This window comes from Myotis lucifugus, unplaced genomic scaffold (genome assembly GCF_000147115.1).
Source record: "Myotis lucifugus unplaced genomic scaffold, Myoluc2.0 scaffold_37, whole genome shotgun sequence".
In the NCBI taxonomy this organism is placed as follows: domain Eukaryota; kingdom Metazoa; phylum Chordata; class Mammalia; order Chiroptera; family Vespertilionidae; genus Myotis; species Myotis lucifugus.
Window position 1 is genome coordinate 4325408 of NW_005871085.1, and position 26208 is coordinate 4351615.

A 26208-nucleotide genomic window follows, 5' to 3' on the forward strand; every position below is an offset into this window, starting at 1 on the left:
GTGACATAAAACATCTCTATTCTCCCTTTACAGATCAAGAAACTGAGGGGAGGGAGAGGGAAGAAAGATTTCCTGCAGAAAGAGAACTAGGGCTCAGATTTCCAAGGTGAATGGGAGGCAGACAGAGTGGTTAAATAATTGCACTAGGGAGGAAGGCCCTGGTATGTGTAGCTGGCACTTTTCCAGGGAGAAAAACTAGACTGACAGACATATGTTTTCTGGTGGGTGGGGAGGTGAGCACTATTGTGAGCCTGGGTGCAAGACCCCTCAGGATTCCCTCCCTTCCCGCCTTCTCGGATCTTACGCGTGCCTAGCCCCTTCTGGGGAACCCACATCTGTTACTGGGAAGAGGGTACGCTGGATGACAGACACGAAAAACAAACCATAGGAACTGCACTCCCACACACTGTGTGGCATTCTGAGGTCAAGGCCCTTAACTGTGGTGATTCCTCCAAGCCCCTCTGCCCTGTGAGCCCTCGCAGCACAGCCAGGCCTCTTGCTCTAACAGCTCTATGTCTTCAACATAAACACAGGTCCTCATCCACAGTCACATACATCTCTTCAATGTTCTAACCAACAGTCACTTAACTCACAGTGCACACTCACACGCATTATTTCATTCAACCTCATCGCAGCTCAGTGAGGTGAAGTATTATTGTGTCCGATTATGGATTAGGACAGCGAGATCCACTGAAGTGATGTAACTTGCTCAAGGTCACATACCTAGTAAGTGGCTGATACAGGATTCAAACCCAGATCTGTCTGAATCCGAGGTCTGTTCTCTTTGAATAACTCCTCACATTTTCATGAGTATCTGTATTTAATCCCCAGAGCAGGGGTGGGAAAGTGAAAGGTCCTTGGTCCCTTTGTGAAGGTGATGTTGCTCACCCTAGCAAGGGTAGAGGACTTGCCGAAGGACACTCTCTGGGAGGTGCTGCCATCAGGATCCAGGCCCCTGACTCCCAGGCTAGAGGACACTTCCTCCCAGACCATATTGCCATTCCCATCAGACCATCATGTCATTTCTTTCTCTGATTGGGAGGAGGAGCCAGTAGCCAACACGGACCACAATCTGTCTGCCTGAAGTCTCCTTCTGTCACAAGAGGAGGGTTTTAAAAAGTGCATTTCATTTGGGAGCCAAGTTAGATCACACGCGTGTGTGTTGAATTGGCCCGAGCTTCCCCGGTGCAGCTCCAGGTTTCTCTTCTCATCCCCTGGGTAACAGAACAAGGCAGCGGCTCTCACAGCATCATGGCCTGCTCAGCTCATGTGCGGCCCCACCAGCCACCCTTAACTCCCTCCGATCACTAACTAGCACCTCTTCCCCACTGACACCCTCTAGTCACGTACCAAATTCCCTCATTCCACGGCACCACCAGAATTGAGGCCTGAATCACCTCCCACCTGATGATCAAAGCAACCTCCTAATGCGTGTCTCCAACTACAGGCTTGGCCCCTCCAGTCTGTCCTTCCCACTGTAGCCAGAGTGGCTTCCACCACAATTTAAAACTTTCCTATTGCTCCCATTGTTTTCATGTTCAAGTTCAATTCCTTACAGCCTGTCCTTCAGTCTCATCTCTTGCATCTGAAGTCCTGTAGCCACCCTGAGCCATGCACAGCTCCTGCAGACACCCTCCTCTTCTCTCTGTTGGCAGTGTCCCCCCTCTAACAACTCACCCCTGTAAAATCTGGGTAATTTCTACTCAGTCTTAAAAACTCAGCTTAGATGTCACTTCTACTGGGAAGCCATCCATGACCTTCCAAAACTGTGTTTGGGAGGTCATGTAAAGACATTTTTGTTTTTAGTATGTTCACTGTTTCATCCCCTGTGCCTAGAACTTACCTTGCTTGTGGTGGACACTCAACACAAATTTACTAAGTGAAAGTTTCCCACGGCCCTCTGGAATCCTTCCCCACAGAACTCATCATATATATTATAGATGCCTCTTTCCTCTTCTGTCTCCCCAAGGAGAGTGAAAGCTCTGAGTCAGGAACTATGCCTTCCTGGTCAGCATTTTAGCTTGGGCCCCTGGTCTGACTCCTGCATGTCCTGGTGGCATGTTTACGTGTGATGAACAAGGACTGGGCACTGAGGAGAGGAAACTGTGGCCTGAGCTAAGGGGGAAGGCACTCTACTGAGAAATACATTTACTTTCGACACAAAAGCATGTCAGAGGTGCCAAGAAAGGATGGGAACCCTCAAATTCGACATCAGACACCAACCACAAACTGAGTGCAGGCTCCTGCACACAAACTCACACCTCACTATGATCAGGGGTTGCAGGATCCCCTCTACCTTCTTTGCCACAATACCATGTGGAACAAAACTGGTGGGTGCAGTGTAGAATGTGACCTATGCATGTGCTACAGGAGTTAGGGGATCATAGAGAGGGCATGGGCCATACATGATTAAGGGCGTGTGCTTTGAGGTGGCAGGGGGGTGGTGTGGCACTTGATAGATGGCCAGGACTTTAGAAACCAAGGGTCCTCTGCCTGTTCCTTAGCCAGGCCATAGTTAAAGGTTATGAAAGCTGACTTTAAGATGACTGCCTTAGTCTGGGTGACTCTCACCATCTCTCCAGTGCTCTGTGGGTCTGGAACATTTCTCAAACACCCAGCTGACCTGCTGCTCACCCCTCCATCTGGGTTTGTCACCCTGCCTCCCATGATCCCAGCTAGGGAATTGGACCTCCCCCCGCCACCCCCTGCAGAGCCACTAGGCTGCAACCGACTAGTCCTAAGTTACATCGCACATAGAAAGGATGTTTTCCTGCCCAGAGTATGGTAGACACTCCATAAATACTCACCATGAGTTGAATAAAGGCTAAAAGGAGCACCTGTACTTTTGGGGGAGAATTTAAATATATACACAGTTAATTTATTTCCTCTCCTTTCTCCTCCTTCAACTATAATTCTTTCTCTAAGAAAACTTAGGAAAGGAGAAATGTGTCAATCCAAAAAACAAAAGGATAAAGGAAAACAGACACTGTCACAATCTGTCACAACTGTCATGCTGTGACCTTGAAATTAAAATCAACACTCAGGGAACTAGATTGACTCAATAACCCCTAAAAATTCAAGCAAGCTAGAAAGTAACCTATAATTTCAGCATGGCATGCTTGGGGGTTTTCGGATAAATTGTATGAGGAAAGACAATTTGGCAGAGGAAATGCAAAGAGCAAGGTGTGCAGAGGATGAGAGGGAAGAGAGGGAAGGCGGAAGGGAGGCAGAGCCAGAGAGGAAAGGAGGATGGGAATAAGAGGATAAGAGGGAATACAGAGGGAGGGGAGGGAGGAAGGGGGTTTAGAGAAAGAAACACACAAAACAGGAGGGAAGGGAGAGATAGAGGAGAGGGGACAAGGGGGGTATCAGTAAAAGGAAAAATAGTGAGCAGAAAGAAAAGAAAATGAGAAAGCAAGAGAATAGAAAGATAGAAGAGAAAAGAGAAAATATAGTTTTAAATGTTCAGGGTTAGAAAGAGGAGTGAAGACCATCAGGGTCTTCCTCAGCAGCTCCGGAGATGGTCCTCCAGCCTGTGTGCTCACACACCTTAGATGGCAGAAGACTCTCTCATGAGGAGCAGAGGGGAGAGAGAGGTGGGGCAGCATAAAGTAGAGGGAGGCCGTGGGTCCAGGTGCCTGACCAAGACTTGAAGCACAGCAGAGGCAGCTGGGAGAGGGCGTCCATTAAAGGGCGAGGGGGAAAGAGGACAATGCAAAGATGCCACCAGCAGAGCCAGCCATCTCCATCCTCACCCCACGGGAGACCAAATTCCTGACCTGTCTAGTAAATCCTGCCAGGCCTGGCTGTGGGCTGGCCCAGGGTAGGGTGGGGACTTGCCAAGGATACAGGCTTCCTCGGTGTAGGGCACCGCAGCAGTGGTACCCCCGCTGATGTAGCTGTAGAAGGAGACCTCCAGGGTGTAGCAGGAGGAAGTGTGGTCCAGGAGGCCACCGAGGAAGCGGCGGCCAGTGCCTGCCTTCACGGCGTCTCGGTTGAAGGATGTGCTGGACTGTGAAAGACAAGGAGGAGCAGAGAGTCAGGGCAGGATGCCTGGGCTACCAGACTTTGCGCACACTACCTCTGGGCCTCAACTTCCTCATCTGAAAAGTGGGATATTAGTCCCACATCACAGGTTTAGTAGGATGACTGAATAATGAAACAAACAGCATTAAAACAAAAGCATCCAGCAGAGCTCCTGGGGCACAGTAACTGCCATTTAACAAATACAGGGGTGGGCAAAAGTAGGCTTACACTCATGCATATAGGAAACACTGCTTTTGCCCATCCCTGTATTTGTGAAAATCTGAATGGGGAACAGATGGAGCAAAGGAATGTGGACAGAGAATAAGAAGCAATATGTAATACTATATGTAACACTTCAAACAATAACATAAAACTTGAAAAAAAAGTACTGTACTATGATGAAAATCAGAATTAAAATTTGGGCAGTGATTTCAACTTAATCATATTGTTTCCCCTATAGCAGTATCTCATTTGGGCTTCAAAAATAACCCCCTTAGAACTGTAAATTAGTGCAGCTACTATGGACAACAACATGGAGAGATTCCTTAAAAAATTAAGAATGGAGCTACCATATGATCCAGCAATTCCTCTTCTGGGTATGTACTTGGAAAATTTAAAAACACTTATTTGGAAAGATAGATGTACCCCTATGTTCATTGCAGCATTATTTATAGTAGCCAAGACACGGAAACAACCTAAGTGCCCTTTGACAGGTGATTGGATAAAGAAGATGTGGTACATACTGAGCCATAAAAAAAGATGAAATACTGACATTTGTGACAACATGGATGGGTCTTGAAAGTATCATGCCAGGTGAAGTAAGTCAGATGGAAACTGATTCCACTCAGATGTGGGATATTTAAAAATAAAAGCAACAAATGAACAAACAAAACAAATGAAAAACCAAAATCATAGATACAGACAACAGAATGGTGGTTAGCAGAGGGGACAGGGGGTGCAGAGAGGACAAAGAGAGTAAACCGGGTCAAATAAAGGTGAGGAAAGGAGACTAGACTTCCGGTGTAAGCACACAATAGAGGATACAGACATAGTAACCAGTATTGCCCCAATAAATTTAATGGAAAAAAAATACTCCTTGGTGTGTGTGTGATAATTTTGCCCCTCTAAGGTGAGGAAGAGGGTTCAGAGGTGGAGCACGTGATACAGGAGACGTGAACCAAGGGATAAGTGACTTCAGAACCTGCCGCACTCCTTCACATGCTCCCCACCCATCTGCAAAGGCTGACCTCACGTCTGACCTCACGTCCAGCCTCACCAGAGAGCAGGGATCATGGCAACTTCGTCACTGAGTGTTCCCACACTCATCACAGTAGGGAGAGGAGGGAGCAAACAGGTCAGTGCCTCAATGCCCCTGCCCTGTTCAGAACATGTGACATGGAGTCCACTGGCCTTCATATCTTCATCTGTAGAGTGATCATAAAATCTCTTTCAAGTCCTGGCCGGTTTGGCTCAGTGGGTTGAGCGTCAGCTTGCGGACTGAAGGCTCCCGGGTTCGATTCCGGTCAAGGGCATGTGCTCGACCCCCCAGTAGGGGGCATGCAGGAGGCAGCCGATCAATGATTCCCTCTCATCATTGATGTTTCTCTCTCTCTCTCCCTCTCTCTTCCTCTCTGAAATCAATAAAAATATATTTAAAAAAATAAAAAAATCTCTTTCACAGCGGTGTGAGGGTCAGTTCACTTGTGGTTACAAGGGCATCTGTGCTGACACATGAAGATCTAAGTACATGAAGGGATGATGGTTTTAATAAAAAAAAAATGTGTGTCTTATTCAGCAGGAAGTAAGAAAAGAAGGCAAAGACAGAAAGGAAGAAGGAGAAAGAAAACAGCAAAACAAGACAGAAAGACATGGAAAGAAACAAATATGTGTGTGTTGTGGTAAAGGAGAGAATCAGAAAATCATATATCAGATCTTAAAGGACTGTTGAAGTCCACATAGTGAAATGCAACTCTCATTTTAGAGCTGGTCACTGAGGATCAGGGAAGAGGGGAAATAGGTTGGAGTAGGATAGATGACTTTGACCCCGGCCTTGAGCTCCTAAGGGGGCTACAATGCAGGAACATAATCAGGAAGGCCAGAAATAAATCTCCTAGATGGTGCCCCTTTTGTTGGCCCTAGAAACCTTACCCCTGTGAAGGTCTCTGAGGCCTATGGCCCAGCCTCCCAGGGAACCCGGAGCCAGGAGACCACAGTCTGCTCTGGAATTGGAGTGGTTTTAAAAAGACAAGGGCTGACCATCCGATAGAGATTCCCACACAAACGAGGATGGCTGCTTTTATCCCAGACTTACCAATAGGGAGCCACCTGCTTGGATTACACCACCAAACCTGAGGGACTTTGCTATATATACCCGACCTCGCTAGGCCATAGGCGGTCTTTTAGGTGTAAAGAGGAAACTGGGCTAAATAATCTCCCCCAACCTCTTGTGGTCTGGCATTCAAAGATTCTGAGATTCAAAGTGCATCTTACCTCCTGGAGAAATTTATCATCTCCACCAATATCCAGGCCTGAAGCAACAGGCAAGGCCAGTGTTCATCAACCTCAAAACTTGCTCTCACCTTTGTGCTCCCCACCCCGCACCTCTGGCCACATGGGAAAAACAGGCCTCAGAGATTTGGTATCAAAACAAAGGCAACCTCACAAACTATCTCCCTTGTCCCCACGCCACATGCTGACTCCCCTCTTTATCTTCTCTCCCAGTCCTTTTCCAATATTGCTTTTGCTGCAAATTATTCTAACCGCCAGCCTACAGTCTCTCAGGCCTCCTCGGCATGTGAGGTGGGTAGTAACATGCTCCTGGGGCCTGCTGAGGTCTTTTCTGCCTGCAGAGTGCAGTCTATTGCTGAAGTTGTCCCCCCAGGAAGCTATGACACAGGCAGGGCAGGAAATTGTCACCCACAAATTACTGACAAAGAAACTGAGGCACAGAAAGCATCATGAAGGAAGAGAACGGTGCATGTGTAACCCCTTCTGCAGACATGACAGGCTCCTACTGATGGAACTGGGGCAGGTGAAAGCCAACCAGGAGCAGGCCTGGCATGTGCTGGGTGCTCAGTTGCTCAGTGAGTTTCTTGTCTTAATGCTGGAGTCAGATCAACTACACAAATGCCAGCTCCTCAGACAAACCAAGCACTGGCTGCCACATCAGAGTCTCCCTCCCCACTGGTGAGGAGCAGCCTGAGGGCAGGCACGGCTTATTACCTCTGTTTTTATCATCCACATCCACGCACAACCTGGTACAGAGCTGGTGTTCTGTGAATGTTAAACCAAACTGCACTGAGGGAGAGAAAGAGTGGGAGGGCAGAGGGAGTGGGCCGGGAGAGGCTGGGCCTGGCCGGAGGGAGCCCTGGCTTACATAGGAAAAGTCCTCAGCGTTCTGGCAGAGCAGTTTGGGGAAGATGGCCTGCCTCTGGAAGCGCTCCTCATCCTCAAAGACATTGCCGTACATGAAGCCATTCATCATGGTGGAGTGAGCATGGATGTCGATATAGAACTCCAGGCTTGTCTTCTGTTGAGAGAGAGGATAACAAATGAGAAGTCTGGGGTCACAGAGCACACTTTAAAGGAACCAGACACACCACACGTACACACACACACACACACACACCACACACATGCACACACACACACCACACATACCACAACACACATGAACACACACATGCGCACACACATGTACGTATGTGCCACACATACAAACCATACAAATGCACACATGCACATACATGTACACACACTTTCAAGCTGGCCCTACCTGTCAGCCCATTTAGCAACCATTTGATTGGAGGGGTTGAGACAGTGAAAATCAATTTCTGCGCACATATAATACCACCTGCCCTTGGGTCTGAGAGCACTACCTCTGTAAAGTTCTCCGAAAGAAGTGAGGTTTTTGTTGGTCAAGTCCTGAACAGTTAATACACTCAAGACTAAACACAGTAGCAGAATTTGTTTCTCTGATTAATTAGAAATATGTTGAGGCAACATAATTATGTTTACATTGGGCCTGCTTACGGTTTGGCCCTGACTGGCCATTTCTAGCTGAGGGCTCTGGAGTAAATCATGGTCCTACTTTGAGCCTCCGCTTCCTTATTTGAAAAGTGATTATTTTAATTCCAACCTCAGAGAGTTACAGTGAGAATCAAATATCACAATAATTGTTACTATCGTTTACTACATATTTAATGTATGCCGGCACCATTCTGGGAACTTCACCTATGTCCTCTTAGTTATTTATTTTATTTAACCTCATTTCATGATTCCACACCTACTCCCCAATAGTATATACATAGTGCCTGGAAAAAACACACCTTGTGACTAGCCTTTCTCTGCTCTCTTCTTACACATGTTTAAGGCACTTCCTCTCTTGGTGTGGTTTATGTGTTACCATTCCCTCTATGAGCTCCCTGGAGGTAGGGGGTTGTCTGTAAAGAGCCCCGGGCCTGTGCATCAAGGCTGCTCAGCATCTGTGTGCAGAACTCAACAAGAGAGAAGACTTCAGACACGGTAATGAGCTGGCAGGAATTGAGGAATATTTAGCTCCTCAGATCTTCAATGTCGCTCAAATCCAATTTTGTCTTCCTATAGATCAGTCCAAGTCATGGCTATTAATCCTTCCTCAGAGTATCAGAGGCCCCCAATGGGGAGTGGACTTGCCCAAGCACACGGCATAACTGGGACTGAAACCCAGTTTCTGGACGCCTGGCACAGTTAACTTATCAACATCAGTGGCCAGTGCTGGAAACAGCCAGGGCAACACCTGGCCACATGCCTGTCCCTTTTCTAGAGTGTGGTCCTGGGGAAAAAGGAAAGTCTACGCTTTGAGGGATTGTCCCTCCTTGGGACACTTTCCAACGAAGTTAAAACCAAATGAAAACCATGCTGCTTCTAGAACAGTGGTTCCCAACCTGTGGGTCGTGACCCCTTTGGGGGTCGAACGATCCTTTCACAGGGGTCACCGAAGATCATCGGAAAACACATATATAATTACATATTGTTTTTGTGGTTAATCACTATGCTTTAATTATGTTCAATTTGTAACAATGAGATTGGGGGGTCACCACAGCATGAGGAACTGTATCAAAGGGTCGCAGCATTAGGAAGGTTGAGAACCACTGCTCTAGAATGTGGGCCTGATGACTGTCATTTCATTTGCCTCAGAGTTGGAGTGAAGCATGACGCCTTGCCGCACTCCCAGTTTCCTGGGTAGCATAAGCTGTCTTTTGAGACATATAAGATGCACTGCTCTGTGTGATATTAAACTCATCATTTTCAGCTTTGGTGGTGGAATACACAATGATTCAACAGCAGCCCTATAAAAGTCTTCTTGCAATTTTATTTTCTTCAATTGCTTGTCCTTTCCTCTAAGCTTTTGATGAGCTGCAGAGGAAAGGAGGAGGTAGAGAGATGACTTAGGAAATGTAGGAGGAAAAACTGCACTTTACATCTCGGGATGTCAGAGCTAGAGAGGGCCTTGGACACCAGCTTCTCCGACCTTTCCCGGGTCAGCCCTGAGCGGAGAGGCTGTTCGCTGCAGGCCCACCAGTGAATTGGGGCCGGAGCAAGAACTAGGCCCAGTGATGGCGAACCTATGACACCTCTGACATGCGAACTCATTTTTTTGGTTGATTTTTCTTTGTTAAATGGCATTTAAATATATAAAATAAATATCAAAAATATAAGTCTTTGTTTTACTATGGTTGCAAATATCAAAAAATTTCTATATGTGACACGGCACCAGAGTTAAGTTAGGGTTTTTCAAAATGCTGACACGCCAAGCTCAAAAGGTTCGCCATCACTGATAGACCCTGGCTCTTCTGATAATGATCCTGAAGTGGCTTCCACCGCCCCATCCTGACACCTGGCACCTAATGTGGTTTAAATGACCAGCAGGTGAATTATATTGATTGATTTACATGGCTCAAAAGTAAAAAATATAAATATACGAAAGTATTTACAGTGAAAAATCTCCTTTCCACTGCTGTCCTGCAAACACCCAGTTTCACTCCCTAGAAGCAGCTCATGTTACCAGGCTCTCATGTGTCCTTCCAGAGATGGTTTAAACCCAAACATTCCTCCCCCTGCCTCCCAACACACACACATGGTAGCACACCAAGCACACCATTCAAAGCTACTTTTTAATCTCTTAATATGTCGTGGAGGTATTTTTTCTAAGTACATAACAACCATATATTCTTTTTAACAACCATATATAATTATTTCACGTCTCCTGTTGATGAACATTTATTTACAACCGTTTCTTGTTACAAATAATGTCTTAGTGACTGACTCTGTATATGTACTATTTCACACATATACAATTATATGTAGGATAAATTCCTAGAAGAAGAATTTCTGGGTCCTCTGCGCTTTTGCAATTTGATAAATATTGATTAACCTCCTTGGGAGGACCAATTTACACTCCTACCAATATATTACAATGTCTCATTGTCAATTACCTTGATGAGATGGGTGAAATCAAGTTTGTGTGTGTGTGTGTGTGTGTGTGTGTGTGTGAGCTCTCCATTTTTTAAAATTTTTTTATTAAGTTATTACATATGTGTCCTTATCCCCACGTTACCCCCTACCACCTCCCCCTCATGCCCTCACCCCCCTGTTGTCTGTGTCCATTGGTTAGGCCTATATGCTTGCATATAAGTCCTTTGGTTGATCTTTCCCCCTTGCCCCACCCTCCCCTACCTTCCCTCTGAGGTAAAATTTGCCAATTTGATGGGTGAAAAATGACATCTCAGGTTAGTTTTAATCTGAATTTCTCTAAGTATAATTACCTTTTATTATATGGTTAAGTATCTTTCCATATGTTTAAGAACTATTAGTATTTTCTTTTCTATGAGTTGTCTGTCCATTTCCTTTGTTTTAAAAACTGAATTGTTGGGCTTTATTTCTTATTGATTTATAGAAACTAGGTGTTAGGGAAATTAGACTTTGTGTGCTGTACAAAAATATTTTTGCACAATTTGTCATTGTTTTTGCCTTTACAGGTACTTTTTGCCATGCAGAAATTTTTAAATGCTAATTTTTACACAGATTTATCAATATTTTCTCTTGTGATCTCTGGGTCAAATTTTTCCTTTTTTTCCTCTACTAGTTTTTCATATTTAAATATTTTCTTTCAGTTTTAATTTACATGGTGTAGGGTGTGAAGTAAGAATTAAACTTAATTGCCTGATACTACTTATTAAATTGTGCACATCTTTTTACCACTGACTTGAAAAGCCATCTTTACCATATCATTTTTTGTATGTATTTGGGTTTACATTTGGCTTTTAGTCTATTCTAATCATTTTTCTATGCATGTGTCAGGACTATACAGTTTTGATTATGTTAAGTTTATACAGTATTTTAATATGTGGAAGGCTTCTTCTCATTATGCTTCTTTCCCTAAATTACCCTGTATTTTCTTGCATATTTTTCTGTACGATCTTTATAAGAGTTTAGTTTTCTTGCTCCCCCAAATTCTATCAATATTCTCAACATTTGTGATATAATTATATTAGATTTTCATACTAATGTAGGAATAATTGGTTCTTTTGACTTTAAATCTTCCAATCCAATCCAATCCAATCTGAGAATATATTTTGACTATCCACTTATTCAATTTTTGTGGGGGATTATAGCAGGAAGTTTTAAAGTTCTTCTGTTTGTTTTTTTTCCATATAAACTCTGAACATTTCTTTTGATTCCAAGGCAGTTTATAAAGTATGTGATGTTTTCTTCCATTAAATCTTCTAACTGGTAGTTCTTTACAAACATAAAAGCTCTTGTTTTTAACATGTTAAATTTTTACCCAGATAATTTACTAATTCTACTATTATTTATAAATTACTCTTTTGATTTTCTTGGATTTTCATTTGTTTAGCTATTCATAAAATAATCACCCAGTGCCTACTATGTGTCCGACAGTATTGTAGGCACCGGGGATATGTACCAGGGAGTGTTCTGGGCACTGGGGATACAGCAATGAACACAACAGGAAACTCCTAATCTACAAGAGTTTACATTCTATAGAGAAGGAAAATAAATCCATTAATAAATATACATTATATCAGGAGGCACTTATGCCATGGAGACAAATAAAGCACAGTAAGGGAACAGAACATAATAGGGGTTCTGGAAGAACAGAACTTAAATGGAGTCAGGGAGTTAGTTTTGAGGATATAGGTGGAAGAGTGTTCTAGGAAGAAGAAGAAATAAATGCAAAAGTCACATGCACTTGGCATGTTTGAGGAACAGTGAAGAGGTGAGGATGTATGGGAACATGGAGTGAATAAAGGGGACAATATTTTCCAGGTTTGTAATCTTATCACCTGTATGTAGCAATTTTATCTCTTCTTTTTCACTTTTTCTGCTTCTAATTTTTTTTCATGTCTCACTGCATTAGCTAGTACCTCCAAAACAATGTGAAAGTTTTAGTAATTTCAAAGAACCCTTCCCACTCTGAGATGCTAAGAGTTGAATGAAATTAAAGCTGAAAAAGGTCTGGGTACCTGAATAGAGTCTGAGTTTCAGTTCTTAGTTCTTTTTTTATTCTTTATTACACATATTTAGCACTATTCTGGAAATGCCAAAGACATAAACACTGATTCCAACAATATCCTGATTCTGTGTTGTGCCTACACTGGCTTTACAGACTTGTACTGGCCCAGTTAGAGTGGAGCATGGAAGGCAGAAGCAGGGCATCTAACTTTGCTTCTATGTTAATAGAATCTGTGACCATGGACAAGTAGCAACTCTTCACGGTGCCTCAATTTCCTTATCTTTAAAAGTGGTTGCTGGATAAGATAGAGGATATATGACTTCCTTAAACATTTCATGCTTTCTTCTCATCCTCAATTAAAATAAATCTCTCGTGCTTTTCCAAGCAGCTTCTTGCTTGGGTGTTTATATTAGCACTTGCTACTGTAGACCTAATCTGACTGATAAGTATGTCTGTCTGTCTGAGCTCTTTGAGGACAGAACCATGTCTAGTCCACATCCCATTATCTCTTACTTGTTCTACTGCAGTAGCTTTTCCCTTTGTGTCCTTGCTGCTTCAGGATGATCTTTTTAAGTGCAAACACATCATGTCACTTTCCTAGTTAAAACCATTCTATACTGCACTATTGCCCACAGAATAGAGGCCAAGCCCTTTAAAATATTTTAAAAGGCCCTGCATGATCTGGTCCTTGTCCTCTCAGCCTGTGCTACTTCTGGTCTGATATTCTACACTCCAGTCACGTCAAGCTACCTAGGATACCTGGAACTGCTATGCTCATGACTTTGATGCCTACATTTATTCAAAATAAATATCCCTTCTGCCAGGGATATGTTTTCTCTCTATTTGGCTAACTCTGATGCAGCCTTAAAATTTAAGACAGAGACTAAGTAGATGCTCATTAATTCCATCTCCCTTTCCTTGACCATGGAAGGCATTTCATGGTCTCCCTTGCCATTTGGGATCTAATACAATGTGGGCAGTCATGAGAAGTGCCATTTTCAGACCTGACCCTAAAACTCATATACAATCACCCACATTCCCTCTTGTTCTCATGCAAGGAAGCTACATAAGAACAAAGGTATCATGAAAAGGAAGAAGCCTATGTCCCCAAATGAACACTGGGAGGAACATGGCCAAAAGAGTCACCGGACCTGAATCAGACTCCGATGAACCTTTACTGCATTAAGCCACTGAGATTTGGAAATTGCTTGTTATAGCAGCTAATATTATTCATCTGACTGGTACAAAATCTCAATTCAAATAGCCTTATTTTATCCCCCAGGATGAGTTAACAGCTTCCACTTCACTCTCATAATTCAAGATACAAATCTCTCTCATGGTACTTACACATGATATAACAATACTTTATTTCCATCTCCCATTAAAATGTGAGTTGTTTCAGGACAGGGACCATACATTGTTAATTTTTTAAATCCATTAGGTCAGAGCCAGACCTCCTATATAATAGGTTGCCATTAGTTTGGCGAAGAAATGAGTAGAAAATGGATTGATGAAAGAATTAAATGAAGGAGCTGGTACATTTCACATTTTTTCCCCAGCAGTCACATGAGGTATTTTTCTGTGGCCAAGTCAGAGCAAGGGACATGTCACTAATGTGGGGCCCTTAATTACAATTTGGGGTTGAGAGTGGAAGTGGGGAAAGCATCTCTGTTCCTTCCTTCTAAACTTAAGAACCTTAATTAAAACCAAGCGATGAAGGGCTGTCCCCTTGCCAGCAGCCAAACAGCTCATCCTGCAGTCAGGGACCTAAAGAGTAAATTAAAATCAGTGCCAATAAAATTAAAACTACCTTAGGGCATATTTGCAACATAATTTAGTGTGGAGTTTGCTTCTACCCAGACACTGGGGAGGGAATTTTTTTTTCTTTCTTTCTATGTTCTGAGCTGCTGCCCTGCTTCACCTCACTGGGCACAGGCCAAAGCCCGGGCCTGGTGCTGTGATGTGGTGCTGAGTCCCTCCCATTTGGGCAGCACTTCACTTCAGGGTTTATCTCAGATTCAATCCAACGCAGGAAGGGAAATTCAATCCAGGAAGGCCAGCGGGGTTTATCTTAGGTTTGGAGATGAGAAACCGAAGCTTGGCAGGGCTCATGGCAAGTTGAGAAGGGTGAGCTGCTTGCTTAGTTCCAGTCTACAGAGGAGGGACTGGAGCTCCCAGAGCTCTAAGGAACTTGCCCAGGATTTTGCAGCAGGAAGCGGCAGAGCTGGCTGCAAAATCAAACCCAGGCCTCTGGCTACAAGCTCCCAGGAGCTTGCAGTGACTAGCAAGGCAATCCCTGGATCATACCTATTCATGAAGTTCTATATAGAATCATTCATCTCTGAGCTGGGGGACAATGGGGTCTGGGGACTGATCCTATCAGGCTTAGCTTCCTCAAAAGGGATTGAGGCAAGGGCTGGGAGGAGCAAGGAGTGTTAGAGACCTTCCAGACGGCTTCCTGTCTGAGATTTATCCCAGAAAGCAGTCTCCCCATGAACCTCAGGCAAAAACAAACAAAACAAAACAAAACAAAATACACCCAAATCTATTATTTTTATAATCGATTAAAATACCTCCAAGTCTGGTTCTTTTGTTGTTGTTTTTTTAAAGTAGGAATTTATGGAAGTCACAGTACTGTCCTAGGCAGAAAGGAAAAGTTTGCAGAAAAGTTGAGAACTCTTTTTTGAAAAAACAACCAAGCAAAGCAAACAAAACCATGTAAAGGTCCTGCGTAGTCCAGAATTCGGAAGTTGTATTACGCCTCCCCTCTCGAGTACACCCTGAATGTGGCTGGAGAGAAATTCCTGCCACAGACTAGAATGTGATGAATCTATGGGACAAAAAGAGGGGCAACCAAGTAAGACAAAACCAGGCCTGCTCTGGAAAGTTGGGGGGATGGGCTATAGGCACTTCCTCTCCTGCCTCTGTCCATCTTACACTCCAGCCCCAAACACATCTGCAACTTCCCAAGCACAGGCTGGTTCTCCTGCTCAGTGCTTCTGTGTGTGTGATTCCTGCAGGCAGGAATGCCTATCTCCTCCCTTCCTTTCCTCTCCTGGTAACAGCTTGCTCATCTTTGTTTGCCAGGTCCAATGGCCCCTGTCCAAGAGGCCTTCCTTGACTTTCCCAGGGACAGCAGCTTTCTTCTCTGAACTCCACAGGTTTCTAAAATATCCTTCTGTTAAAGTGTTTATCATCCAGTTCATTCATTCGTTCATCCATTTGACAAATATTTACTAGGAACCTACTATGTTCCAGAACCTGGGGGTGTAAGAAACATGCCTCTGATTTATCTTCATAGAAAAGAAACAGCAGGTGGCCAGGTGGCTGCTGGATTTCCCCAGAGCAACCAGGATGTGGGGGAGAGAGGGTGAGAGCTGTACACGTGGCTGATAGCACATGTCCTAGGAAGACTCCTCTAGACAAAGGGAGGTGGAGGCAACTAGAGAAGGCCCCAGCCCATTTTTTTTTTAAATAACCCAATGGGAGACAGCAAGATCTAGGCAACCTATTGGGAAATAGGTGATGAAATAGTACTCAGCCAATGAGGAACTAGAGGAGGGCCTAATAAATAGGCTATGTTCCTTGCCCTATGTTTGATCCTGTAAAATGGGTGCCTGCTCTCTAGTGTTATTAAATGAGTGCTATTAATAGTTTCATTTTCACCATGCTGCTGTTTCCTAGTCCATCACTTGAAATTTGGACAGGTGAGCCATTTCTCACAGGGATGAACAACAGATGACGTTCCCACCTTTAAGGAACTGGTACCCAGGTGGGGACCACAGACCATGAGCAGCAACTATGCAGACTGTAACACATGCAAGGAATATACTAAGGTAAGCCTCAGGATGGTAAATACCAGTAACTGGGTGGATGGGGCAGGGTCTACGTTAGATAGTGTAATCAGGAAAGGTCTCTGACATTTGAGCTGAGCCTTGAAGAATGAACCATTCCAAGAGGCTGGCAAGATAATTCTGGTCAAATAAAGGCCCTGAAGCAAGGACAAGTGTGGTATTTCAAAGGCCAGAGGGAAGGCCAGTGGCTGGATCATGATAAACACCTGGAGGTGAGCCTGGAGAGAGGTTCCCAGCATCTGGCTCATTCAGGGCCTGGGGCCAGAGTTTGGAGTTTATCCCATGGACAGTGGAAAGCTGTGTTAACAGGGGGTGGGGGGAGTGTTGTAAAGGATTGCCTCGCCTATTGTGTAGATAGTGGATGTTAGTGGGGCATCAGTGGAGGAAGATAGACAGTCTCCCCAAGAGATCATAATAGCTTAAATCGGAGTGGTTGAGGTAGAGATGAAAATAAGGCCACATTTGATATTTTGGCTGCACTTCCAGAGGTCCTGCACATGGATTATTTGGAGGAAGAATCAAAGATGGATCAAGGGTTTGTGTCTTGAGCAACTGAGTAGATAGTGGTGCTATGTAAAGAGATGGAGACGCCTGGGATGAAGCCCAGGTGGCAGAGTAGTGAGGGAATCAAGGTTCCGATACTGGATATCACACGGGAGGTGTCAGTAGGCAGTTCAATGTGTGAAAATGGAGCCCTGCGGAGAGGACTGGACTGCAAATAGGAAGGTGGTGTCATCAGCACAGAGTGCTAGCTAACACTGAGGGAGACAGTGTGGATCTAGAAGAGGTCCTGGGATCAGCCTGGGGCCCACCACAGTTGGGAGTTTAGGTAGAGAAAAAAGCAAAGGAGATTGTGGGGTGACTGGGGAAGTAGGATGAAGCAAGGACTAAGTGGTTTCATGAAAACCAAGACAGGAAAGAAAAGGAGGGAGTGACCTCTGGTCCACCTCTGAGTCCCCAGGGTATATCATATACTAGTACACATAGAATGTGCTTGAGTGACATCTGCAGAGCGACTAAATGAATAACTGAATGAATGGACCAGGAATTCTGAACTTGGAGAAGGGGCAGTGAGGAGGGTGATAACAGGCATCTCAAGGCCTAGATTCATTCAGAGGAGCTTTGGAGGGAGGATCATAGAAACAACACAGCACTTCCTACTGTGCCAGGCACTCTTGACTCCTCCCACAACCCTATCAGATAGAAACATCATTTATGAATAAGAAAATGGAGAAATTGAAAGGTTCAGTAACTTGCAAGGGAACCCCCAGGTCACACAGTGGTCGCTGGCAGAATCCAAGCAGTTTGGCCCCACAGTCCCTGTTCTTAACCATGATGCCACATTGGAAGCTCTTGTCATTTATTGAGTGCTTCCTGTGTGTGGTCTTGCAATGATTCTTATAATGATCCCATGAGGTAAGTACTTTTATCATCATATATGGAAACTGAGGCAAAGCTTGCCCGTGGCAGGGCTGAGATTCAAACCCGAGTGGCTAAGGGCTTCCTCTCTAAGCCTTTCAGAATGGCCCAGCCCCTATACCTGTGGCCTCTTTGGCCTCAGCAGAATAAACTTCACAACACAAAGGGAATTTATGAAAATAATGCTCAGGTAGGGGCAGGGAAAGCACCAGTAGCAGCAGGGTGAGAAGTAAAAGCATATTTCCGCTTCCAGTTTGGCTCTTCCAGTCCTACTCATCAGTGAGCAGTAAAACCTGCATGTAAATGGAAGCATCTCTGCATCTCCTCCTTGTAAGGACCCAAGAGGAGCTGGCTTTGGCCTGGCTGGCGAGGGAGCCTTCCTTTGCTTCTATCCCCTCCTCCATCTCTGCCTGGAAAAGTCAGACAGACCAGAGGCTCAGCACAGGAGGTTTGGGTTCATAGCAGACCTTCCCAGGAGAAAAGAAGAACTCCTATCCTCTGTCTCCTGCTCCCATAGCAGAGAGTGGTGACCCCAATGTTGACCTTGACCATGATAATGATGATAGTGTGGTTTGGGGGTCTGGTAGACTTGGCTTCGTGTCAGCTTAGCCATGGGTATACTTTTATGACCTGGAGAAGTTACTTTCCTTCTCTGAACCTTTTTTCTCAATTAAAAACTGGGGGAAATGATCCCAACCTCACAGGAGTGTTAAATGAGGTAACAGGCTTTGCACCTAGCAAATGGTCTGGCAGCCATTTACACTCTCAATATAGTCTTTTCAATCACATGGCGATACTAAGTGCAGGTGCCGTGCTTGGCACCAGGAATATGGACCTCAAGGTCAAAACCTTGCAGGGAAATGGATATTTTAAAGGTAACTGCATGTGCAGTGAAAGGCTTAAGGAGAGGTGAAGGAGCTATATGGCATGGGAGAGGGCTGAGGGATCCAGCTTCCATAAATGGAAGCTTCTTCCTTTTTCAATAGGATATCTATTGACAATAATCATCATCTTACACATTTGTAGAGTTTATAAACCATTGTCACACCAAATTGACTCATTTGTGTCAACAATCCACTAAAATAAAGGAGATCATGACCTTATTTCTCAGATGCAGTTCAGAGCCTGGCTTATCAAGATCTCATAGCAGGTTAGAGCCTGAGCTGGGAGTCCAGCTTACATCTCACCACCTCAAAGTCTCTGCTTGACCCTTCCCTTGGGGGTCATTCAGGTGCCCACTCCTGCATCAAGAGTGGGCATACATACAAGTGGAGAAGCCAGACCTTCCCAGGAAGCCCAGGAAGAGCAGGAAGATGAGACAAACTGAGCAATGGACTGAAATATAATATTTAAGCCTGTGTGAGCCAAGGGACATTTTAATTTCATAATTAAAAGTTAATGTTACTTTATTATAAATCAAAGGCTGATGAAACTAGGACGCCCTCAGGAACATATTAGGAATTCAATCAAGATGTGTGGCCTGAATATTTGGAGACATCTCCTGTAGGAGGTGGTTAGCTGATCAACCACCCAGCTGGGGGGGTGTAGGTCCTCAGTAAATGTCAGTTTCTTTCTTCCTGGGAAACACATCTTGGCTCTCCCACTTAGATGTTCTAGCGTCCCTTCGCTCATTAGTTTCCCCATTTAGAGAACAGATTTGGTGATTTCTCAGGACCCACTATGCCCTGAGAGTCTTCTATCTTTCAATCATCTCATCTTCCTGCTTTGCACTGTTTTGTTTTGTTTTCTCCTTCCTTTGGCTTCTGAAGACAGCATGACCAGCCTTCCCCCATTGTCTCCTCAGGACCTGAGCACACAGTCCTTTTCCTTGCCATGGCCCTGTGGTGAAAGCCTCCTGCATGAAGGCCCATTGACTGCTTCCCCATGCTAATGCAGCTTCCCATTCGGCACATTAGGTATCGCTGTTTTTCAAAGAAGTGTTCAGGGGTGCCAACTTTCATGCTGAAAATATGTACTTTATGTTGGAGAAAAGAAGTTGTTTCCTATCTGCTTTACTCAGTATAGGTGGGGGCATAGCAGGAGGCGGGGACAAGAAAGGCACAGGCAGGGATCCAGTATCTGTTCCTATATTCTTTTTCCTCTTCCTTCTCCCCTCTCTCATCTTGCCCCTTCTCTCTTCTCTCTTCATCCCTTTGCTCTTCCTGTTCCCCCTTTCCCACCTCTCTCTTTACACAGTGATAAGGGAAGACAGATAAAGAAACAAGTAAGCCCTCCAGGTGCTCTGAGAGATGTATGTGACGATGGGTGAAAGTACAGCTGAAGGAACCGTTGACTTATGGGGTGGTCAGGAAAGACGCTGTAGGGGAGGTGACTGTTAAGACAAGAAGGTGTGCACAAAGTGGGTGATAAGGAAGGGAGTCCCCAATGGAGAGAAAGATGTTTTAGACAAGAAGAACTGTGTGAGCAAAAACCCCAAGACCAAAACCCACCCAGGCCATTATGGGAACTCTAGGAGTTTGGCACAATTGAAGGGAATAAGGAGTGAGGGGTGGAGGTTGAGGGGGGCAGGGACCAGAGAGGCTTCCATGGACCCATTCATGGAAGGGATGCAAGACACTAAGGCATCAGGACTTTTTCTATAGAGCAGAAAATACAGAAAAGTACTTTATGAAAGTATAACATGATTATGTTTACATTTTAGAAAAACTGTTCTGGCGGCTGTGATGAGGAAGAATTGGAGGTTGTAAAACTCAAAGGCATGTAGAGTAGTTAGCACATTTATGTTATAGTCCAAGAGAGAACTAATTGATAGGGAGATGAATTAAAGCAGGGGCAGGGAGAATCAGAAAAAGGGTATAGATATGAGATCTATTATAAAGTAAGAATGACGGTGCTATATATGGGACCTGAATTCGGACTAATTCCCAGCATCCTATAAGTTTGAGTTGAATGTTGGCCTTGTAGGTACTTGTCCCCAGTTAGAATAAGATGTTATTAGATGGTCTATGGTATTAGGTTATGTCATTTTGATCCAAACAAATTGATTGTTTCCTAAACATGGATATTTGAATGAAAGAAATATGTTTCTGATGTAATCATGTTTTTCCTATGAAAACAGAGATCTTTATGAATATAGAACATTTTTGATAGGATATAGAATCAGAACAAGAGTTTAAAAATATACATACTCAGACACCTGGGTTCCCTAGTAGAATGTAAATGGGACGAGGGCAGGGATTTTCTCAGCTATTACCTTGCTACAGGCTTTCACTCTCTCCGAGGAGAAGAAATTGGTTGTTAGGGACTGCACCACACAGCCAGAAAGCAGCACGGAGTGAGGAGCACTTGTGAGAGATGAGCAAGGGTCAAACAAGATGTGAGGACAACCAGGCTTCACCTCTCAGTTCTAAGGGAAGTTCCAGAATGGTGCAGTCTCCTTCACCCACATCTATATAGAAATCTTTCTCAAAAATCACATAAATTTGTGGCTTCTCTGGCTCTTTGGATTATCTGGAATTTTTCTCCCCTACCCTCTTTCCTTCAACACATGAAACACCATCAATAACCTATCCAACTTATTTATAATCATTGTCTCATTCTCACCACCCCCATTTTACAGATGAATACCCAGCTCAAGATTACATAGCTAAGAAGTGGCAGGGTCAGAGATAAACCTAGATCTTCCATCCAGAGTACAAGTTCTTCCCACTGGGTCATTCTGTCTTGATTCTCTTCTTTGGCCTGGTCTTGACAGCAGGGATGGGACTTATTTCTCATATATGGACATGTGGTTCTTGATGACCCATCTCCATCTCCAATCACTTCCGACTGTTTGCCAACAGGCAGCCCAGGCTATCACCATGCCAATGGACAAAGGAAATGCCAGGCTCTTCCATGCCTTCCAGGGCTTTGGTTAACACTGTTCCCTCAGCCAAGAAGGCCCTGCTCTTGGACATCTACCATCCTCCAGGGCCCATCTCTTCCTCTGTGAAGAGTCCCTTAAACCTTCTGGGGATGGTTGACCACTCCCTCTTTCACTTATATTATCACTCCACCTTCCACTTTTATTATTCACATCTCACAGTTCCATTATTATTGCTGTGCATGTCTATTTTCCCCCACTGGACTAAGCTTTGCGGGCCAACACCTAACGTCTTTATATCTCCAGCACCTAGCACAGTGCCTGGCACAGAGAAGGTGCCGAGGAAATCCTGTTGAATGAATAAATGGATGAGTTAATGAGGGAGAGGAAAGCACCCCTGAGCAGAGACGATCTTCATCCTTGATCTGTGAGAAATGTTGGAAGAGAGAAGAGAAGACATCAAAGGGATATAATGAGTAAAAATTCTTCCCTATTCTCTCTGGATTCTTCTCCCCCCCCCCCCCACACACACATACTTTTTTTTCTTATCTTCTTGCTATTGGAACAAAAATAAAGAGTACATCATAAGCAAAACTGTATTTTCTGTTTATTGCCACCAGGTTAATAACAGTAATGGTGCGAGAAGAAAATGAGGTGTTATGTAAAATCCTGCATTGCAGATTTTGTTGCTGATGTAAAGAACTCAATAAAGTCTAACACTTTAATCATAGAGATAAAAATCACACAGCAGCTTCCCACAGGCTCCCAGCGCTTTAAGACAAAATAGTTGTGGGGAAATGAGAGATGCGAGAATATTATCAGGCATCAGAAAAGTTATGTTTGGGCGTGTGTGTGTGTGTGTGTGTGTGTGTGTGTGTGTATGTGTGTGTGTGTTTTCCCTCTGTCTCTAAAAAATGAAATAAAATTTTCCTATCTTCTTCCAAGACATCTTGTATGAATTTCTATAATCTCTGGAGGACATGCTCAGACTTCTTGGGGAAGATGTGCTCTTTGTAAAAATTGATTTGTTTAGGGAAAACTGAATTCCTGCCTGTTAGGTGACTTGGTGGCCTATATGAAAAGAGAGACTTTCTCTAAAAATAAAAATGGGATTGGAATGGAGGTAGAAGGTTGGTGATAGTAACACTTCTATTTTTTATGAGGCCTTGGGATGTGGGAGAAGGATTATAGCAGGTGGAAGATAAAATTAGGGAAGGAGAGCTCTTGTGGCAACTCGGCTGACCTTGGGGAAATCACCTCCTCACCTCCGTGACTCAGTTTGATCATTCTTCAAATAAGAGCTTGCGCTAGCTGATCTCACAGGTCACCCCGCTCTAGCAATTCACAGTCTGTGAGGCCCCGGGCAAGGAGGCTTGTGGTGTGGCTTTGACATTGGCTATTGTGGGTCTGGACTATTATAGTAGCCACCGAACTAACCTCTCTGCTTCCACTAAGAACACCTCCTTCCCTCTCTCAGCACCCAAATCCGCTCTCCATTGTGCAATCTGAGTGACCGATTTATAACAAGAGGAAAGTATACATACACCTGGAGCCAGCCTGGGGTAAGTGCTAGTAGGAAGACCCTGGGGCAGAAACACTGAAAAGCAAGGGAGCCTAGAGCAGCGTGAGCAAGGCAGTCACGGGCAGGAGTTCAGAGAGGTGATGGCGGGCCTGACAGGTCAGGTTGTTGCCAGGACTCCACTGAGTGTCAAGCTGAGTGCTTCCTGAGGCAGTGGCTACACACATGTAGACAGGAAACACGGCTATAAGGCAGCAGGTCCATAGCTTAGGGAAAAGGAAGGAGATCTGGGAATTTGGAATTGGAGGTCTAGGTTCAAACCCTGAAATGGCCGTGTGACATCGAAGGAGTCATTTTATTCCTCCAAGTTTTAGCGTCCTTGTCAGCAAATGGGAAGTGACAATAAGACCATTCCTCTCATGAAGCTAGCTGACAGGGGTTAAATGAGTTACTGCATGTCCAAGTGCAGAAGCATAGCAGGTGTTAGGTAATTGTTTTCATACCACAATAATTATTTCAGGTGTCATATAAAAGAAGGGCATGATCTAGGGCTGAACTAACATTTGTGACTATTTAAATTAAAATTAATTCAAATTAGCTTGAGAAAAGTTCAGTTCCTCAGTTGCACGAGCCACAATGCAAGTGCTCCATAGCCACGTGTGGCTGGTAACTGCTGGTGGGCAGTGTAGAAGACCACCGCCATCACAGAGACGTCCATGGATGGCACTCTTCTAGTGTCTTGGCAGTCATAAATGCTGCATTGAATTGAAAAACATGTATCTACATACAACTACACGTGCGCAGATACACCGGCTTTCACACATACAAACACATGCATGCAAATCACAAAAACAGGGTGTTTAGGTCAGTGACAATATGTTTCACTACTAAGGAAAAATAAATCTGAGTCTCCACTTTGTCAATTCAGCGAGCATACAGTAAGTCAGGTTCTGTGCTACACATTTCACATTGGCCTCATATCACTAAATCCTTACAACAGCTCTAATAGGAGGTATGATCCTCATCCTGTTGAATCTGACATTGAGGCCCAGAGTGGTTTAGTAACTTGACTGAAGTCACAGAGCTTATAAGCAGCAGAGCAGAACTTGCTCCTTACTATACAATACTGCTTCTTAAAGGACATTTAAGAGACAAAGGGTTTACAGGGCAAAGTCACCGGAACCCTTTGCAATGTTTGTGAAAGATGTGGATGTTTGGAGCTGTGTGGGGACTCTCTGGCAGTCCTGGGTTAGCCACGGAGACTAGAATTCGATGAAATCAGCTCTGCAGGGCTCTCTGCCTAGCTTTTTTGACTGATGGAATTTTGCAGTGTCAGATGTATGTGGAATCAGCTCAAATCTTCCAGAAGTCCTAGGATCCACATTGGTAGGACGGGGTTAGAGAGAGTCCTAAAACTATACGGAAAGAGATCCCCTTCCAAGTCATCTACAGCAGTGGTCATTCTGCAGTTTATTTTTTTCTCTTATTTTAAAGGCACAGGTTCTCAAAAATTGCATGGTGAAAGGTTGGTCCCAGTGAAAAGGGGACTGCATGGGAGAGCCAATGGGACTTAGATGGTTCTGAGTCAGGGACTGCCTGTGAATACAGATGTAAGTACAGCTAGAGATTCTGAGAGAGAGGGATGGATGGATGGATGGATGGATGGATGGACGGACGAGTAGACAGGCAACCAAATAAGCAGCAATAGCAGAGGCTTCTATTCTATCCTTTTGTATACTTCTACTATACTCCCATCCTCTGGAGGGATGGTATCATTTCCGATTCATTAGAAAACCCTTTTCCTAGATACTCAATGCACTTTTTTAATAAAAAGTCCAGGACCTAACATCTGAGACAGCAAGAGCTAGATGATAATTCTTCACATTTGTATGGTACTTTGTAATATAAAAAGAGATTTAGCATGCCATATCACACTTAATCTCTAATCTAACCTTTTGAGGCTGGCATTATGATCCTCATTTTATGGATGAAGGACCTTTGCCTCAGAGTGGTGAAGTGTCTTGCCTAGAGATATATAGAGATTCTGAGGGACCAGATATATAGGCGAGTCAGATAGAGGGAAAGACTGATAACTAGACAAACACAGGTAAACAGGGACAATCAGAGGAGACCAGGACATGGATAAATGATGGAGACAAATGGAGATGGATGGACAGATGCTGAGAGCCTCCAATTTCTCCTCCTTCAATTCATCCTCTACATCTGGCGAAGGATAACTTTGCTAAACACAAATCTGACCATGTCACTCCTTTGCTTAATAAACCGCTATTGCTTCCCCAAAGACTTAAGGATAATGTTCTACCTTGAAAATCCTTTACGATCTGGCCCTCCCTATTTCTCTGGCCTTATAGGTTATCACTTTTCTATAGCATTATTCACTCTAGTCAACTCCCAAGAAAGCCGTGCCACTTCACTGCTGTGTGCTGATTATCCGCTCCTCTCCAGACCTGCACTCTTGCCCCTGCTGTGGACACCAGGCTGATTCTTGCTTATCCTCCAAGACTCAACATTAACGTGGCTTCCTTTGGGAAGCCTCTCCTGACCACCCTCCCAAGCTGGGCTTATTTTCTGTCCCTCAGGTCACCCTGCTCTTTATTACAGGAGTCAACAGAGTAGGAAGAACATGAACTCTGAAATAAAAGAGACCTGGATTTAAGTCATGTTGGCCCCATGTATCAGCTACATGACAGTCATGTACCTTCTTAGCCTCAGTTTCCTTGTATTTGCGATGAACCTGATAATATCTGCCCCATGATTATGTTGCGATTTGAGATCATGTAAATAAACATCTGGTGTGGAGTATGTGTCCTACATGTGGAGGCTGCTGCCACTGCTCCAGCTGACTATGCTGCATCGTGATAACCCGATACTGGGCCTGCCTCTCCCATTGGACTGGGAGCTGCCTGGGGATGGAGGCCGGCTCATCCGCATCCCACTGCTCAGTGCTGAACACAGGGCAGGGCTTGCTGAATCCTTCCTGCCCACACCAACCCTACTGGTCAGGAAGCAGTTCCAACTACCAGAAGGCACA

The 26208-nt window shown here is 44.4% G+C and overlaps 1 protein-coding gene across 1 annotated transcript in view; it reads right to left on the reverse strand.

Annotated features, from left to right (window-relative positions):
- The window catches only part of AGBL4 (ATP/GTP binding protein like 4), an 887859-nt gene that overhangs the window by 27623 nt on the left and 834028 nt on the right, over positions 1 to 26208 (reverse strand). Inside the window, exons 10-11 of the mRNA XM_023752821.1 lie at positions 7403 to 7555; positions 3850 to 4012 (exon numbers count right to left, since the gene is read on the reverse strand). Coding sequence (XP_023608589.1) covers positions 3850 to 4012; positions 7403 to 7555 — 316 coding nt within the window. The remainder of the gene's footprint in view (positions 1 to 3849; positions 4013 to 7402; positions 7556 to 26208) is intronic.